The 12,692-nt window shown below is 46.0% G+C and overlaps 1 protein-coding gene across 4 annotated transcripts in view; it reads left to right on the top strand.

Annotated features, from left to right (window-relative positions):
• Positions 1-12,692, top strand: part of SNAP23 (synaptosome associated protein 23) — a 48,226-nt gene that overhangs the window by 3,291 nt on the left and 32,243 nt on the right. For 2 of the 4 annotated variants that reach the window (XM_056545593.1, XM_056545595.1), the window contains exon 1: positions 11,734-11,788. The exons of the other annotated variants lie outside the window; for them this stretch is intronic. In XM_056545593.1, coding sequence (XP_056401568.1) covers positions 11,749-11,788 — 40 coding nt within the window. In that variant the 5' untranslated portion in view covers positions 11,734-11,748. Of the gene's footprint in view, positions 1-11,733; positions 11,789-12,692 lie in introns of those variants that run through there. 4 annotated transcript variants of the gene reach the window in all.

Here is a 12,692-nt window from a genome sequence, read left to right on the forward strand (position 1 = left end):
TATCCATTGACTTTAATTGACTAATCTCATCCAACGCATTCACCCTTTTTGGTCCGTTTATGTTTGTGCCTGATTTTGTAGGGTGGAAAAACAGATTGAATCGTATCCGATACATGTAATTGTGTGTGTGTGTGTGTGTGTGTGTATATGTATATGTGTATGTGTGTATATGTGTGTGTGTGTGTGTATATATATATATATATATATATATATATATATATATATATATATATATATATATATACATACACACACACACATACAGTAAAATTCCCCACAGAGTCCCATAAGACTTAATGATTGCAACCTCCAAATAGGGGACACTCCCATTAGTGGATGCAGACACACACAATAGGGAACAAAACACACCCAATAGAGGACAACCAGGCTTATGTGCTGGCCGCTGTCGGGAGTATAACCAATACCCCAGTAAGGGGACCCGGTTCCCACTGCGTCCCCCTGCAGCAGCCCCAGCACAGAGGCAGAATACCGTTGTTTAAACAGTGGTCTCCTGCTTCTGTACGTCTGCCGGCTACATCATTCACGCCATGACCCCCCCCCCCCCCCCCCAGTGCCACTTTATTTGCCTTGTGTGAATAACCACTCCCTGTGCCATTTCTTTCCCCCTTTATCCCCCCTCACCCCTTGTTCCACACCACTTTTCCCCTTCCCTCCTCCCCCTGTTGTTTTTCTTACCTGGCCAGCAGGCTCAGGTGCAGGAGCTCTCAGCAGGTATGACATCTCCTGACATCCTCTGCACTCACTGAAAGGCGGCTTCCAGCAGTGAAGTGACGCTCCTGACGTCACTCGACAGTGCCAGCAGCTGCCGCTGTACCTGAGCCTGCTGGCCAGGTAAGAAGAACCGCAGGGGGAGGAGGGAAGGGGAAAAAATGATATGGCACAAGGAGTGAGAGGGGATGATTTGTTACAGGGGGATAAAGGGGGAATTACATTTTTTTATTTTTTAAGCATACAATTTTAGGCCATGTGTTTCAACCCCACATTCGATAGATGCAAAAATCGCAATGTGAATGGGGCATTAAAGGAGATATCCAGGCCTGAAAAACTTATCCCCTATCCTAAGTATAGGGGATAGGTTTCAGATCGCGGGGGTCCGACCACTGGGGCCCCCCCACAATCTCCTGTACGGGGCCCGGCTCGCTGGCCAGATAGCGATTGTCGACCACCGCACGAAGTGCCGGCTGACACCTCTCCTCAATAAAACTCTACGGCAAAGTCGGAGCGCTGCCTTCGGCAATCTCCGGCTCTGCCATAGCACTGTAATGAAGGGGCGTGTCGGCCGCAGCTTCATGTGGTGGTCGACACTCGCTATCTGGCCAGAGAGCCGGGGCCCCGTACAGGAGATTGTGGGGGGCCCCAGTGGTCGGACCCCCCCCCCGCGATCTGAAACTTAGCCCCTATCCTTAGGTTAGGGGATAAGTTTTTCAGGACTGGATATCTCCTTTTAAGAGATACAACTTGTCTAACCAATTACAACCAACCCTCGTGGGTATATTGACTGAAAAATAGAAAAGGTTTTGACCCTGAAAGGCATAAATAAAAAATGTTTTAATTAAAAACTTGGACATTGGCTGTGGTGGGAAGGGGTTAACGGCTTAGCGCAGCTTCTATGGTGCAGGGAAACCTTTCCTACTTAGAACACTGTACAGTGACTACTGTAAAGAAAAGACTGCAAAGAATTTAGATCATTTTAGACAGCTCAGTACAGACACTGAAGCAGCAAGGCATGCTGGGAGAGGTTACAACCTGCAGAATAGTGAATGCAGCTCTGGGCTATACCACAGGCTGTAACTTGAGGTTAGTACTTACATTGGTTCTATATGTAAAGTTACACTTACAATATGCATTTCCTTGATGGTGCCTTACCGGCGTCACCATGTAGCCATGTCATTAAAGGGATGTTCAGAGAATAAAAATAATTTCACACGTTCTTAAAGGGGTACTCCAGAGGGAAAAAATGTTTTCAAATCAACTGGTGCCCTAAAGTTTTATACAGATTTATAAATTACTTTTATTTAAAAATCTTAATCCTTCCAGTACTTATCAGCTGCTGTATACTACAGAGGAAGTTGTGTATTTCTTTCCAGTCTGACCCCAGTGCTCTCTGCTGACACCTCTGTCCATGTCAGGAACTGTCCAGAGCAGGAGAGGTTTGCTATGGGGATTTGCTTCTACTCTGGACAGTTCCTGACATGGACAGAGATGGCAGCAGAGAGCACTGTGGTCAGACAGAAAAGAACTACACAACTTCCTCTGGAGTATACAGCAGCTGATAAGTACTGGAAGGATTAAGATTTTTCAATAGATGTCATTTACAAATGTGTTTCACTTTCTGGCACCAGTTGTTTGAAAACATTTTTTTCCTTCAGACTACCCCTTTAATTACATGTGACTAGGACGTCTCCCTGCCTTTCATCAGAACAATTGGTCACTGGTGATTGTTTCTTCGCTTTCTATTGTATTATTGGGAAAGTCCGTCCCCTGGTTTTACTGGAGGATCTGGGGGAAATCCATGATCTGAACAGGGAAATTCTCTGTGCTGTTGAAATCCAGTCCTTGTCATAGGAGGCTCGATAATATTCCTATCTGATGATGTCATCGCATAATTTGTAGCCTAGAGAGGTGTTTCCCAACCAGGGTGCCTCCAGCTGTTGCAAAACTACAAATCCCAGCATGCCCGGACAATGGAATTCTACTGCATCGGAATTTCCCACTGAAATTCCTAAACAGAATTCTGAATGGAAATTCGGTAGTGTGAACCTAGCCTAAGCCTTCTCCGCTTTTGTGTAGGCGTTTTTCTGATGTATGGCTTTTTACGGTCAGGCTGCCAATTTGTTTTTTTTTTTCTTAACTTCTTCCCCTTTCCTAGAAATGTGTGCGGTTATAAAGCTGAAAAACAGGAATGGATTTTGTCTTATTACTGGACATGTGGTAAAGGGTGTTTCTGGGATTAGCAAATACTTATTCTAATTCTTTAGTCCTCTGCAATGTTTCATAGAACAGGATGCAGGAAAAAAAAGTGTTTACCGTGCAGTATTATTCTTGTTTTTTTTTGTTTTTTTTACATCCATCATAGTGTGAAAAGAGACCTAGTTATACGGCTAAGGCGGCATTCACGCCGCGTTTTGCAATATACGTATAACTGTATAAGGTTTGAAAAAAATGATGTACGGTTGCATCCGTTTTTTAACTTTTCACTCCATTATGAATAAAGTTTCACTTGTTTGATTGAAATTCCAAGAAAAAAACCTGTGCAAAGTCAAAAACCGTATGGAACCGTACGCACATACGGTTCTGTACGGTTCCCATTGACTCCCATGTTAAAAAAAACAGTATATGGTTTAATATGGTTTTTCACCCGGACCAAAAAAACGTGGTAGACTACAGTTTTGGGTACTGGTAAAAAAAAAAGGATAAAAACGTATGTCAAACGCATCATCCGGTTTTGTTCGTTTTTTTTTTTTTTTTACCCATACCCAAAACCGTAGTCTACCACGTTTTTACGGTTTACAATGTTAAGTCAATGCATACAGTTTTCTATACGGTTCTGTACGGTTTTTTAACTTGAAACTGTATACGAGACCTGTGTAGCAAAAACGTGGTGAGCATGCACCCTGAGGCTGGGTTTACACTACGTTTTTGCAATACAGTTCCTGTATGAAGTTTTTTATAAAAAAAAAACGGATTCCTCAACCAGACTAAACTGTATCAAAACGTATGTACAAACTTTAATCCGTATACGGTTAGGGTTAAAAACAGTTTGAAAAATGGTGTCTGGTTGCATCTGTTTTTTTAAAAGAAAAAAACGTATACATTTTTTACTTTTCATTCCATTATGAATAAAGTTTCACTTGTTTGATTGAAATTCCAAGAAAAAAAACTGTGCAAAGTCAAAAACTGTATGGTGAAAACCGGATGGAACCGTACGCACATACGGTTCTCTACGTTTCCCATTGAATCCCATGTTAGAAAAAAAAACAACGTATATGGATTCAATACAGTTTTTCACTCAGACCAAAAACCGTGGTAGGCTACGGTTTTGGGTACGGGGAAAAAAACAGACAAAACCGTACAAGACGCAAAATGGACACAACCGGATGCATCGTTTGGCATACGGTATTTAATGGAGAGTCAATGCGTACGGTTTTCAATACGGTTCCGTATAGGGATGTAAGAAAAAAAATCAATTTGCGCGATTATCGCGATTTTTTTCATTTGGCGATACTGAATCGATTAAAAATATTTTTGAATCGATTCTTTTAGGGATGTGGAATTTGTATCTCCTGACGCCCGGAACAGCATGTCCCGGGCATCAGGAGATACAAGTTCCACATTTGTGGAGTCGGGCAGGCCGGATCTGATGCGGCGGCGCTCTGGGTGTATGAAGCGGGCTCCGACTCGTGCCCGCTCCATACTCTGCAGCCCCCGGCTGTTCTCAGTAGCCGGGGGCCGCTGCTAATAGCCAGCATGTGGCGATCGCCGCGGCTGGCTATTAAAGGAGTAGTCCGGCGCGCACTTTTCTCATTTTATCCTATCCAGGCTGCAAAATAAAAGAAAACGCACAATCTCTTACCTGCCAACGAGCCCCCGGAGCTCCGGTACACTCCGGTACAGGTGTTCGGTCCCCGGGCTGTATTCTTCTTACTTCCTGTTAGCCCGGCACTTCACACGGAGCTTCAGCCTATCACCAGCAGAGGCGGGACATCGCTGCGGCCGGTGATAGGCTGAAGCTCCATGTGACGTGGCGGGCTAACGGGAAGTAAGAAGAATACAGCCCGGGGACCGAACACCTGTACCGGAGCTCCGGGGGCTCGTTGGCAGGTAAGAGAAAGTGTGTTTTCTTTTATTTTGCAGCCAGGACGGGATAAAATGAGAAAAGTGCGCGCCGGACTACTAGATCGCCGCTGACAGCGGCGTCTATTGGGATCTATGAATGCTCCCAAGTGGGCGATGTATCAGTTTATATGGTGATGTATCGTCACCTAGACGGTATCGCGATATATCGGGATATATCGAATCGCCACACTGGTATCGCGATTCGAATCGTATCGCCAAATTCTTGGCGATTCACACCCCTAGTTCCGTACGGTTTTTAAATTGAAAACGTATACGGGAACTGTATTGCAAAAACGTGGTGTGAATGCACCCTAAGCCAGTGTCTTCCAACCAGGGTGCCTCCAGCTGTTGCAAAACTACAAGCCCCAGCATGCCCGGACAGCCTTCGGCTGTCCGGGCATGCTGGGACTTGTAGTTTTGCAACAGCTGAAGGCACCCTGGTTGGGAAACACTGAGCTAAGCTATCTGCCAGGGAGTCCACCCCTACTGGACACTACAAAAACATAGGGGGGGTTATCATTGTGACTTTTAGCCACACCTTTTTTCAAGCTTCCACGTTCTCCTGCATTTAAGTTTCAGCTGCGCAATGCGTTTCCGAGCGCATTTATTCCGCCGAAAGAACGTACATGTTTATTCTTTCAGCAGAGTCTGGTGTCGTCCGCCGTGGAAGTGCAGCCGTATGAATGGTGCAGCAGAGTCCCACTGAGAACAACGGAGAGGAATTCCGCTTATAAAATACGTAGTGCGAATGTTCCCTTATAATAATCCAGCCTTGTGTATTATCAGTGTATTCATAGGGAAAGTATTGACTGAGCAGATCACCGGTTCCCTTCACGTTTTTTTATCTTCAGAGTATAGGTTCTTGCTTCGTAGGAATTGTTTAAAGGGGTACTCCGGGGAAAAACTTTTTTTTTAAATCAACTGGTGCCAGAAAGTTAAACAGATTTGTAAATTACTTCTATTAAAAAATCTTAATCCTTCCTGTACTTATTAGCTGCTGAATACTACAGAGGAAATTATTTTCTTTTTGAAACCCAGAACTGTCTGCTGACATGAGCACAGTGCTCTCTGCTGACATCTCTGTCCATTTTAGGAACTGTCCAGAACAGCATATGTTTGCTATGGGGATTTCCTTTTACACTGGCAGTTCCTAAAATGGACAGAGATGTCAGCAGAGAGCTCTGTGTTTCAAATGGAAAATAATTTCCACTGTAGTATTCAGCAGCTAATAAGTACAGGAAGGATTAAGATTTTTTTTAATAGAAGTAATTTACAAATCTGTTTAACTTTCTGGCACCAGTTGATTTAAAAAAATTTAAAAATAAGTTTTTCACCGGAGTACCCCTTTAACACAGATGCAAATATTAGCACGTGAGGCCGGACACATTAGTCTTTGCTGTATTTCGAGATGAAGCCAAGCTTCCTTCAGGTATATTGGGCATTAGGACATGTTCACACGCTACAACTTTGTTGCAGAAGACCTTGAAAACTGCATACTGTAATAAGGAAAAGTTATACCAAGTGAGTCCTACATGCTACCTCTTCTTAAAGGGGTACTCCGCTGCCCCAGTGTTCGGAACATTTTGTAATTTTGCCTGCTTGGAGCGGGCGGCGGGGTCGTGACGTCATGACCGCACCCCTCTTGATGTCTCACCCCCTTAATGCCTGATGGCCACCACGCCCCCTCCCATAGACTTTCATTGAGAGGGCGTGGTGTGATGTCACAAGGGGCGTGGCAGGGATGTTACAACCCACACCCATTGTTCTAAGCGAACGCCAGGTACTGTACAGAGATCACGGTGGTCCCCGCAGCCTTACCCCCACGATCAGACATCTTATCCCCCCCAGATGTCTAGGGGTGGATTACCTCTTTAAGGGGTATTCCCATCTCATCTTTTTGGATCTGCCCCCCCCCCCCCCCCCAAATAAAAACAAAACTAAACACTTACTCATTTGATTCTTTTATAATATATCAGCCATTTGTCTGTTCCGATCCTCTTCTCATTTTGATTGTTGTCTGCTTGTTACCTAGGGATACGTTAATTGCTGCTACCTTGCAGCGATGGCCGCGCTTTCACAGAGCCCCGTGGCCGGGAGCTAGTGCGCCTGCGTCATGATGCACGCTCCTAGCCCCGTCCTCCATAGACTTCACTTGAAGGGGTGAGGGTGCTGGTGCGTATGTTCGGGCAAGTACCAGGGTGCCGTCACTATACCGATGCTTACCTGAACTGTCAATCAGGTGCCAGCAGCCGGGCCCTCATTCCGAACACATCAGGGAAGCAACACGACTGAAGAAAGGTAAACCCTGTGATGGGAATGCCCCCTCAAGGCACCATCCACTGTGCTTAAAGGGGTACACCACCCCTAGACATCTTATCCCCTATCCAAAGGACAGGGGACCCCCGCAATCTCCCTGCTGCACCCGGCATTTGTTTAGAGCGTTGGGTGCAGCGCCGGAGGCTTGTGACATCAGGCCACGCCCCTCCCATAGACTGCACTGAGGGGGCGTGGCCGGGATGTCATGAGCCTCCGCCCCGCATAGTCAGTCATCCGGCAAAGTTCGCTCCATGCACCGAATGTCTGGGGTGCCGCAGCCGAGATCGTGGGGGTCCCCAGCGGCAGGACCCCCCCCGCGATCAGACATCTTATCCCCTATCCTGCAATCTAAGCAGAATTCTGCAAAAAAATAATAAGTTCATTCTTTTGGCACGGGTCCGGAATTTTAAATTTCCACGTGGAAAAAAAAAGAACCATTCACACCAATGTTAGATTTATGCAGCAAAATTCTTACACATACAATTTCTCAGTGTGCCGACCTGCCGCCATATGTGTCCCATGTGAAAGCGCCCTAAAAGAACCAATTTGGCAACTGTATATAATGGCATTGTTCATACTCCAGTTCCCTAAAATAACATAAGGCTGGAATTAGTGCTGGGCGGTATATATACCGGTTCATACCGAATACCAACATATTTTTTTCCTGCACAATATGAATTTTAACCCATACCGCAATACCGGTTTGGCCCCTCCCCCTCGGGAATGAATGAATTATCAGCCGCAGCACGCTGTCCCCACATCGGGTAACAAATCCTATGTGACCCGCAAGCGCTGTTATGGCCCCCAATTAATTATTAGCCCAGCGCTGTGCTGTCCCCATCGGGGTACTACTCACATATCACCCGAAAGCGCTGCCCTCCTCGTCCTCCTGTTTGTTGCGCCCTCCTCGTCCTCCACTCTATACTAGTGGTCTTCAACCTCCAGATGTTGCAAAACTATAACTCCCAGCATGCCCGGACAGCCGTTGGCTGTCCGGGCATGCTGGGAGTTGTAGTTTTGCAACATCTGGAGGTCCGCAGGTTGAAGACCACTGCTCTATACTGTATCCCTATGCCCGGGCTGCAAAAGGTAAACAAAATAAACTTTAACTCACCTTCCCCATCGGTCCGGACCAGCTTCCTGGAGATGGGAACGTCGGAAACCCGTCAACCTATCACCGGCCGCAGCAATGTTCCGCCTCGGCCGGTGATAGGTTGAGCCCACTGTCATGTAAGGAGCCGGCCGAGGCGGAACATCGCTGCGGCCGGTGATAGGCTGACGGCTGTCCGACGTTCACGTCCCAAGGAAGAGCGTAAGGCCGACGTCAGAACATGCGTTAAAGTTTATTTTTGTTTACCTTTTGCAGCCCGGACATGGGGATATAGTATAGAGTGTCAGCGCCGGCGGCCGCAACAAACAGGAGGACGAGGAGGGCAGCGCTTGCGGGTGACGTGAGTATTTACCTCGATGGGGACAGCGCAGCGCTGGGCTAATAATTAATTTTTGGGGGTAAATACCGTTATATACCGTGGAACCGCCATAAGTTACAAAAATACCGCGATACGCATATTTGGCCATACCCCCCCCCCAGCCCTAGCTGGAATCGCACCTGCAGGTAGTGTATCAGCTAAATGTGGAACTAGAAATAAAGCAACGTATAACTGGAATCACATTCAGTTTTTCTGGAAATGGTGCAGGACCAGCCAAAAGGGGAAGTTGAAATAAGCAATAAATACCACAGAAACCCAGATTTATGAGATTTTGAAGTGCATTGTTACCCCAAATTTATCAAAAAGGTGCAAGTTCTTCATAACTAGCAACGTACCTTAGATGTAGACAAATTTCGAAAAATGATCGACCACTGCTTAAAGCTAACTATGCCGTGTTACAGTCACATACATTCACCTTGTTTTCTTGAATGAGTGTAAATGCATTGCACAAAAATTTGGGACTTTTTGACCTATTGCACAAGAATGTGTAACACTTTATATATTTTTTATTTTTTTTTATTATTATTATTTTTTTTAACCTTTCCTACAAAAAACAAACAAACAGATCTAGAGTCTTCTAATTATTGGAAGTACCGGTTATATGTTAGTGTGAAAATCAGTCATAGCCATGGCTGACAGGAGTAACTATATGGGTTCGTGGGGGGGGGGGTCACCTACATCTGGGCACTACTGTCTCGGGGGCCACGGTTCCATCTGCTACATACGAAGACTACAGTATTGTAAATAAGGTATAAGTTCTGATAGGCCTGGGCGGTATGGCCAAATATGTGTATCGCGGTATTTTTGTAACTTATAGCGGTTCCACAGTATATAACGGTATTCCCCCCCCCCCAAAAAAAAAAATTATTATTAGCCCAGTGCTGCGCTGTTCCCATCGGGGTACTACTCACGTCACCCGCAAGCGCTGCCCTCCTCGTCCTCCTGTTTGTTGCGGCCGCCGGCGCTGATGCTCTCTATACTGTATCCCTATGCCCGTGCTGCAAAAGGTAAACAAAAATAAACTTTAACGCATGTTCCTACGTCGTCCTTACGCTGTTCCTGGGGACGTGAACGTCGGACAGCCGTCAGCCTATCACCAGCCGCAGCGATGTTCCGCCTTGGCCGGTGATAGGCTGAGCCCACTGTCATGTAAGAAGCCGGCTCCTTACATGACCGTGCGCTCAACCTATCACCGGCCGAGGCGGAAAATCACTGCGGCCGGTGATAGGCTGACGGCTGTCCGACGTTCCATTCACTAGGAAGCTGGTCCGGACCGACGGGGGTAGGTGAGGTTAAAGTTTATTTTGTTTACCTTTTGCAGCCCGGGCATAGGGATACAGTATAGAGCAGTGGTCTTCAACCTGTGGACCTCCAGATGTTGCAAAACTACAACTCCCAGCATGCCCGGACAGCCGTTGGCTGTCCGGGCATGCTGGGAATTGTAGTTTTGCAACATCTGGAGGTTGAAGACCACTGGGATAGAGCGCCGGCGGCCACAACAAACAGGAGGACGAGGAGGGCAGTGCTTGCGGGTGACATGTGAGTAGTACCCCGATGGGGACAGCGCAGCGCTGGGCTAATAATTAATTGGGGGGGGGGGGGCTGGGTGGTACAGAACAGCGCTCGCGGGTCACATATTAGTTCCCCGATGTGGGCCGACAATTCATTCCCGAGTGGGAGGGGCCAAACCGGTATTGCGGTATGGGTTGAAATTCATATCGTGCAGCACAATTATTTGGGTATTTGGTATGAACCAGTATACCGCCCAACCCTAGGTTGTGATGCATGTTTTGCGTTGCGCACCAGAAGTAATTCCTCTGCTCTAGGACCCGGAATGCCCGTAGCCCTGTGTATTTGTCTGTGTAATGAAGCGTTGGCAGCTGACATGAGTAAACAGCCACATCAGGGAGTGGTCCCTACACGGGTGACAGAAGTGACATCTGCACAGCGCTGTTGCTCCGTTGCATATTGCGAGCAGATAACTGGAGTTTTTGGTCTTTTCGTGATCAAATATTTTATTTATTTATTTAATAGTGGGTTTGTAGATTAAAAGGAAATCTGTCATCGGTGTCACCCGCACCAACCTACTAAGGCTATTTTCACATTGTGCCCTGTCCGTAACCCCTTAAGGACCAGGCCCATTTTGGCCTTAACGGGGTACTCCACATTTATATTTTTTTTTTAAATCAACTGGTGCCAGAAAGTTAAACAGATTTGTAAATTACTTCTATTTAAAAATCTTAACCCTTGCTGGGAGTTGTAGTTTTGCAACAGCTGGAGGCACCCTGTTTGGTAAACACTGATGTAGTGCATAAAGAGGCAATAGGGTCACCCTTAGCCCTCCACAGGCCTCATAGTAGGCCCAAAGTATTCAGCACGATCTTATTTAGGATTATAGTTGTGCTGGTTACTGTTTGTGCTCATGACTTGTTCTGAGTCTCTCCCATGTTCATGTTGTTTGTCTATAGAGATATATACGGTGTGTGTGTGTGTGTGTGTGTGTGTGTCTGTATGTGTGTATATGTATGTATGTGTATATATATATATAATATATTGTAATGCTCATAGTTGCCAGGTCCTGTTGTTTATATAGCAGTTGTTTATATAGTGTGCGACATGAATAAGTTTCCCCCGGACCCTATGAAGCTGCAGGTCTGTGCCCACCAGCTGCGGGGCCTGATCTCTTCCTAGGCATTTCCTGAGCCGTGTATTGTTTAGACCAGTGTTTCCCAACCAGGGTGCCTCCAGCAGTTGCAAAACTACAACTCCCAGCATGCCCGGACAGCCGTTGGCTGTCCGGGCATGCTGGGAGTTGTAGTTTTACAACAGCTGGAGGCACGCTGGTTGGGAAACATTGGTCTAGACAGTCTCTGGTATCGATTTACAGTCGGACAAAGAGTAATAGGAAATTTGCATCCTTCCGTGATGAGCAAACAGACATTTACACAACAAATACTAATGCCGTCCATTTCACGTGTCAAAAAGTCGCACTGCATTTCTGCTGTTATTTTTCTGATGTACCACTTGGTAGCCCAAGACTCGCCCGAGACTACAGATGGCTTTCCCGGACATCCCATAGACTTGCATGGGACTTCTGGCAAATCTGTATCCTGATCACTGTTTGAGTTATATTTTAAAGATGCTCAGAAGTAGAGACTAAAATAAATTTCTGACAGGATTTAGGCCCATCTTTTGTCACATTTTGAAGTCTTAATAATGGGGGGGGGGAAGTCAGCATCCATTTTGTTAGTGCTGGGAGTCAGCGTCCATTTTGTTAGGGGTGGGAGTCAGAGTCCATTTTGTTAGTGGTGGGAGTCGGCGTCCATTTTGTTAGGGGTGGGAGTCAGCGTCCATTTTGTTAGGGGTGGGAGTCGGCATCCATTTTGTTTTTGCTTTCTCCAGTTTTGTTTTCTGCGAAAGAAACCGGTTTAGTGAAATGGGTGGGGTTTAAAGGGGCACTGTCACTTTAAAAACTTGTTGTAGAGACATTGTTGTAGAGACATTTTTAAAGTTTTGATTGGTCAGGGTCTGAGGGGGAGATTTATCAAAACCCGTCCAGAGGAAAAGTTGCTGAGTTGCCCATAGCAACCAATCAGATCGCTACTTTCATTTCTGAAAAGGCCTCTGAAAAATGAAAGAAGCGATCTGATTGGTTTCTACGGGCAACTCAGCAACTTTACCTCTAGACAGATATTGATAAATCTCCCCCTGCGTGTTTAGACCTTGACCGATTGCTAGAATGTCGGGGTCGGAACACTTACACCCCAACTGATTAAAACTTTGGTTGTCAAGTTTTTGTTTTTTTAAAGCGCTAGTCGCACTTTAAGGGTGCGTTCATACTGAGGAACTCGAGGAATTCACAAGGAATAATTTTGGTCAGGAAATTTTAGTCTTCTCAATCAAGCGGAATTCGAGCGGAATTTCCATGCGGAAATGAAGAGGAATGAAGGAGGAGGCTATTTAATCTACTTTTCTGAATTCCGCTCGAATTCTGCTCGAATTCTGCCCGAATTCCGCTTGAAAACGATG

The sequence above is a fragment of the Hyla sarda genome, chromosome 11, assembly GCF_029499605.1.
Source record: "Hyla sarda isolate aHylSar1 chromosome 11, aHylSar1.hap1, whole genome shotgun sequence".
NCBI classification, from domain to species: domain Eukaryota; kingdom Metazoa; phylum Chordata; class Amphibia; order Anura; family Hylidae; genus Hyla; species Hyla sarda.